A 6,092-nucleotide genomic window follows, 5' to 3' on the forward strand; every position below is an offset into this window, starting at 1 on the left:
GGTGAGGTGAGGTTACCTACCTTTTTTTCACCTGTCCCGACTCCCCAGGCGAGGTTTTTCCTGCAGCACCACAGACAGACACCAGCTCTCTGGCCTCTCCCCCGCCGCCTTCTTTGCTGAGCCTGAATAATTGATGGTGATTGGCGATGCTGCTGATGCTGAGTCCTGATTGGACTCCTGTTGTCCGACTCCTCCTCCGCTCCTCGCCGTGCCGGCTTCTTCGATTGCTCACTGCCTGGTTCTCTCCCACGCTGCGCTGGGGGGCCGCTGCACAGGCTAGTCCCTTCCCCAGACAGTCCCTCTCAGTCTCCGCACCGCACACCACCCCCACCAGTCTACAGTGGGCGGCGCCGACAGGATTGGGTTCGGGAGCTGAGCGGCCAGGGGCAGAGAGCAGCAGACACAGCGGCGGCGGCCATGACAGAATGTTTTCAGTGGTGTGGCAACAGGGGTGGCAAGGACTTAGTCTGGGGTGGCAATTGCCACACCAGCTAGCCCTCTGGCTCCGCTACTGCCGCTTCGAGTGGACAAGGGGCTCCGGATTGGAGCTGCACGCTGCCGGGGGCACCGGCTGAGCGGAGGGCGCAACAAGCACCACTAACACTGACAATTTTTTTTCTCCCATCTTTCAGCCTTTCATGCTTTGGCCTCTCATTCCTCAGCCTCCCATCCCTCGGTCTCCCATCCCTCGGCTTCTTATCCCTTGGCCTCTCATCCCTCGGTCTCTCATCCCTTGGCCTCCCATCCCTCGGTCTCCTATCCCTCGGCTTCTCATCCCTTGGCCTCTAATCCTTCGGTCTCTTATCCCTTGGCCTCCCATCCCTCGGTCTCTCATCCCTTGGCCTCCCTGATCCCTCGGTCTCCCATCCCTCGGCTTCTCATCTCTTGGCCTCCCATCCCTCGGTCTCCCATCCCTCGGCTTCTCATCCCTTGGCCTCCCATCCCTCGGTCTCTTATCCCTTGGCCTCCCATCCCTCGGTCTCCTATCCCTCGGCTTCTCATCCCTTGGCCTCTCATCCCTCGGTCCCTTATCCCTTGGCCTCCCATCCCTCAGTCTCTCATCCCTTGGCCTCTCGTCCCTTGGCCTCCCATCCCTCGGTCTCTTATCCCTTGGCCTCCCATCCCTCGGTCTCCCATCCCTCGGCTTCTCATCCCTTGGCCTCCCATCCCTCGGTCTCCTATCCTTCGGCTTCTCATCCCTTGGCCTCTCATCCCTTGGTCCCTTATCCCTTGGCCTCCCATCCCTCGGTCTCTCATCCCTTGGCCTCCCATCCCTCGGTCTCCCATCCCTTGGCTTCTCATCTCTTGGCCTCCCATCCCTCGGCTTCTCATCCCTTGGCCTCCCATCCCTCGGTCTCTTATCCCTTGGCCTCCCATCTCTCGGTCTCCTATCCCTTGGCTTCCCATCCCTTGGCCTCCCATCCCTCGGTCCCTTATCCCTTGGCCTCCCATCCCTCGGTCTCTCATCCCTTGGCCTCCCATCCCTCGGTCTCCCATCCCTCGGCTTCTCATCCCTTGGCCTCCCATCCCTCAGGCTCCCATCCCTCGGCTTCTCATCTCTTGGCCTCCCATCCCTCAGGCTCCCATCCCTCGGCTTCTCATCTCTTGGCCTCCCATCCTTCGGTCTCCCATCCCTCGGCTTCTCATCCCTTGGCCTCCCATCCCTCGGTCTCCCATCCCTTGGCTTCTCATCCCTTGGACTCCCATCCCTCAGGCTCCCATCCCTCGGCTTCTCATCTCTTGGCCTCCCATCCTTCGGTCTCCCATTCCTCGGCTTCTCATCCCTTGGCCTCCCATCCCTCGGTCTCCCATCCCTCGGCTTTTCATCCCTTGGCCTCCCATCCCTCAAGCCTCCCATCCGTTGGCCTCCCATTCCTTGGTCTCCCATGCCTGGGCCTCTCATGCCTTAGGAGGACAGGGGGTATACTGTGCGTCAAATAGCTGGCCTTCTACAGCACATAGGAGGATGGGACGGAGAACTACATGAAATTTCTTCCCTGGGGGATAGAACACTTAAAAAAATTAAACTTTTCCATAACCGGCGATACCCGGCTATGACTAGAACGGGAAGTGAGGGGAAATCTACAGAGCGGAGTCACGGATTTTCACATACTTCCTGTCCCTGTGACACCATCATTGGAACAGGAAGTAAGCCCCCCTTTCATGGGATGGGATCACAGATTGTTTTCTGCACTTCCTGTGCCTGTGACACCATGATTTGGACAGGTTGTAATAGGGAATCCCCCCACCCCCCACCAGGGTGACAGAGAGGGACACCACACCTGTCAGTAGCTACAGTGAGGGGAAAAAGTATTTGACCCCCCCTGCTGATTTTGTATGTTTGCCCACTGACAAATGGTCAGTCTGTAATTTTATTGGTCGGTTTATTTTACCAGTGGGAGACGGAATAACAACAAAAATATCCAGAAAAACGCATTTCAAAAAAGTTATAAATTGATTTGCATTTTAATGAGTGAAATAAGTATTTGATCCCCGACCAATCAGCAGATTTCTGTCTCCCAGGTGTCTTCTATACAGGTGACAAGCTGAGATTAGGAGGATTGTCTTATAGGGAGTGCTCCTAATCTCAGCTTGTTACCTGTATAGAAGACTCCTGTCCACAGAATCAACCAATCAGATTCCAATCTCTCCACCATTTTTTTGGTTGAAAATTTAATCTTTATTGCATAAAAGATATACAAAAAACAATACTTTGTCGGGGTACATTCTCCCCTGTACTGCGACGCAGCGCATAAATACACTACATTACAATACATTTCCGGTCATACAAATAAATACATTCAATTACATACATTCATTCTGCGGTATGATGCCTGATGTGTTGTGCGGAGTAATGCTACCCCGAGCCATCACATCATGCATGACGCCGCAATACCCCTGAAGCATGAAACTAAAAACATTGTATATACGTGCATTACTCAAACTGTATCAATACTATAACATTTCAAAAAAGCAGCAGGTGTGATGGGGGGTGGGAGAGAGGGGTAAGGGGAGGGGAATGAAATCACAGGCCCGAAGCTTTATTGAATGGACAAAGACACACAAGGGAGAGTGGGGGAAGGGGAAATCTTCAGACCTCCTCTTCCTCCATGAGATCCATCAGGTTATAGTCTCTGAGCAGACTGTGTACCAGTCTGCAACAGTCCTCAATGGACATCTGTCAATGTCCTCCTGTGTAAAAGTACCATGAAAAAGTCCATTCAGCACAGCGAAATGTGTGATGGCCGTCTGTGGAACAAAGTCTCTCAGTTCAGGTTCCAAGGCCCTCAACAGGCTCTGTGCAAATGAGCACCCCCAGAAAACGTGAAAAGACGTTTCCTTGTGGATGATACAAAAGGGGCAGTGCCTGTATCTGCACAAGTTTCTGGCATGCATAAATGTCCTGAGTGGCAGCCCTCCCTGGACAGCCATCCACGCTAGATCTTTATGCCTGTTGGTGAGTCTCTTTGAAGAAACATTCCTCCAGACCACTTTGCAAGTGGCTGAAGGGAGGCCTGGAACAGTCTCAGCAATGTCCGATGCTCTGATCAACTTGTAGATAGTTTTTGGCTTCCACAAGTCGGGCTTAACTCCATGCAGCCCCAGCTCCTTGATGAACTTGAAAGTGTCCAAGTAGTACCAAGGAGTGTCCCAGTTGTAGGGGATGGAGCTGTCCCATTTGTCCCATCCAAGGGACCTCCAGAGAGGCAGGAGGAAAAAACGGGACATGGAGTTGCCTCCAGAGTCCGACGTTCTGTCAATCAAAGTTCTGCGGATGCAGTTGCAGGCAAAGAACACCCCCAGTAACGTTGCGATGTCGGGCACGCCCTTACCGCCCTTGAGGGGTTCCTTGAACATGACTGCTCGCTTCACTCTGTCCATCTTGGAGCCCCAGATGAAGTGGAACACTGCCCTGGTGATGGCCTTGCAGGTGTTGACCCGGGGGGGCCAGGCCTGGGCGAGGTACTGCAACACAGGGAGGATCTCGCTGCGGAGTACCAGTGTTTTCCCTTCGATGGTGAGTTCTCTGAGGCTCCATAGTCCAAACTTTTGTCTCATCTTGGACAGTCTCTCCTCCCAAGACTTCAGGGCTGCGCCCTCAGCTCCAAACCAAACTCCAAGAATTTTGATGAAGTCCGCCTTGATGCTGAAAGGGATTGATGCAGAAGAAGGCAGGAACCACTTTCCGAAGAGCATGATCTCTGACTTCCCGCAGTTGACTTTTGCCCCTGAAGCTTTGCCGAAGTCCTCACAGGTCTGGACGAGCGAGTCGATGGAGCGCTGATCAGCACAGAACACCGTTACGTCGTCCATGTAGAGTGAGCACTTGACAACCCTTCTGTCCAGTCCCGGTGCGGTGATCCCTCTGATCTCTGGGTTCTGTCGGATGCATTCGGCAAAGAGGTCTATACAGCAAACAAAAAGCAGAGGTGAGAGAGGGCAGCCTTGTCTGACCCCAGAGAGAACAGGGAAAGGGTCAGTTTTCCAGACATTCACCAACACCGTACTACAAATATCATTGTACATCACATTCACATACGAACAAAACATGTCCCCAAGACCAAACCTGCGCAGAGCTCTGCACTTAAACTCATGGGAGACACGGTCAAAGGCCTTTTCCTGGTCAAGGCTGACCAGGGCCGCGTGCACACGGCGGCCTCGAATGTACTGGACCGTGTCCCGGACAAGCGCGAGGCTGTCCGCAATCCTGCGACCAGGAATGCCGCAAGTCTGATCCGGGTGGATGATCTGTCCGATGACAGATTTCAGCCTGTTGGCCAGAACCTTGGCGAGGATTTTGTAGTCCACGTTCAAGAGAGAGATGGGACGCCAATTTTTCAGATCCCCTCTCTCCCCCTTACGCTTATACAAAATCGTGATCATCCCCTCCCTCAGCGACGGAGGCATTTTGCCCTCCACCACCATCTCCTCGTACAGCTCGAGCAGGTCCGGGCCAACGAGATCCCACAGCGCTACATAGAGCTCCGCTGGGAGACCGTCGCAGCCCGGGGTCCTGCCTTGCCTAAAGGATCTGACGGCAGAGTGCAGCTCCTCCAGCGCCAAGGGGGCGTTGATTGCCGACATACCTGCAGGATCAATTTGGTTAGTGATACCTGACAAGAACCTGTCGGCCTCAGCCATATCTGTTTCTTTCGGGGAGTAGAGGTTGGTGTAGTAGTCGCTGACCACTTGCATCACAGCCTCCTTCCCCTTCTGGAGTGTTCCGGTCTCGTCCCGCAGCTCAGACAAGGGAGTGTGTCCTGAGTGAAGTTTCCTGAAAAAGAAAGAGTTACATTTCTCACCTTTCTCAAGATTCTCCACCTTGGAACGGAAGACGAGGTAACTGGATTCTTCCTCGAAGTGTCTTTTCAGGCTCTTCTTGGTGTCCTCCAGGTCCTGCCTAACGTCCCAGCCGCAGTGGTGAAGGTCCTGCAGGGACTGCATCTGACGTTGCAGTCTCCTGAGTTCCCTCTTCCTGGCACACACTTGCTGGCGTCCCCTTGCCTGAAAGAAGCTGCGTAGCTTGACTTTCACAAACTCCCAGTAGTCACTTACCTTTCTGAAGAACCTCTTGTCCTCCTTCCAGGTAATGTAGGCCTCCCTGAGTTCCTCCAGCAGTTCCTCATTTTCCAGCAGGGTACCATTCAGCTTCCAGGAGCCCGGACCGGGGGCAAAGCCCTCGCCCAGGTCACCCCGAAAGTGAATGGCCCTGTGGTCAGAGAAAAAGCAGGGGACCATGGAGAACCCACGATGTCTGACTGTCTTGGAGGTGAGCACGAAGTCTATCCTAGAACGCACAGATCCATCTGGATGGCACCACGAATAGTTCACGGAACCTTTCCCTATGGATCCCACGGCGTCCTTCAAGGAAGCCTCCGCAATCATCTCCTTGAGCAGCCTAGACGTGGTGTCGAGCTTTGCGTACATGCTGGAGCTGCGCCCATCCTCCTCAATCGGACAGTTAAAATCACCGCCGATTACTACTGCCCTGGTGGTGACGAGTTGGGTCCACAGGGTCTGGAAAAGCTCCAGTCGCTCATTCTTATCTGGGGAGGCATACACGTTGATGAGCCTAACTGGCTCTCCCGCCC

General features: G+C 54.0%; 1 protein-coding gene across 1 annotated transcript; it reads right to left on the minus strand.

Annotated features, from left to right (window-relative positions):
* Positions 1–1,899: 1,899 nt before the first annotated feature.
* On the minus strand, positions 1,900–5,739 carry LOC309561685 (uncharacterized protein; the record flags this gene model as incomplete). Its single annotated transcript, XM_082265673.1, has 3 exons — positions 1,900–1,997; positions 3,834–4,406; positions 5,115–5,739. 3 exons carry the CDS (start codon positions 5,737–5,739, stop codon positions 1,900–1,902), a joined length of 1,296 nt encoding a protein of 431 aa, XP_082121799.1.
* Between the last annotated feature and the right edge of the window lie 353 nt (positions 5,740–6,092).

This window comes from Pelophylax lessonae (genome assembly GCF_965119305.1).
Source record: "Pelophylax lessonae genome assembly, chromosome: 8".
NCBI lineage: Eukaryota > Metazoa > Chordata > Amphibia > Anura > Ranidae > Pelophylax > Pelophylax lessonae.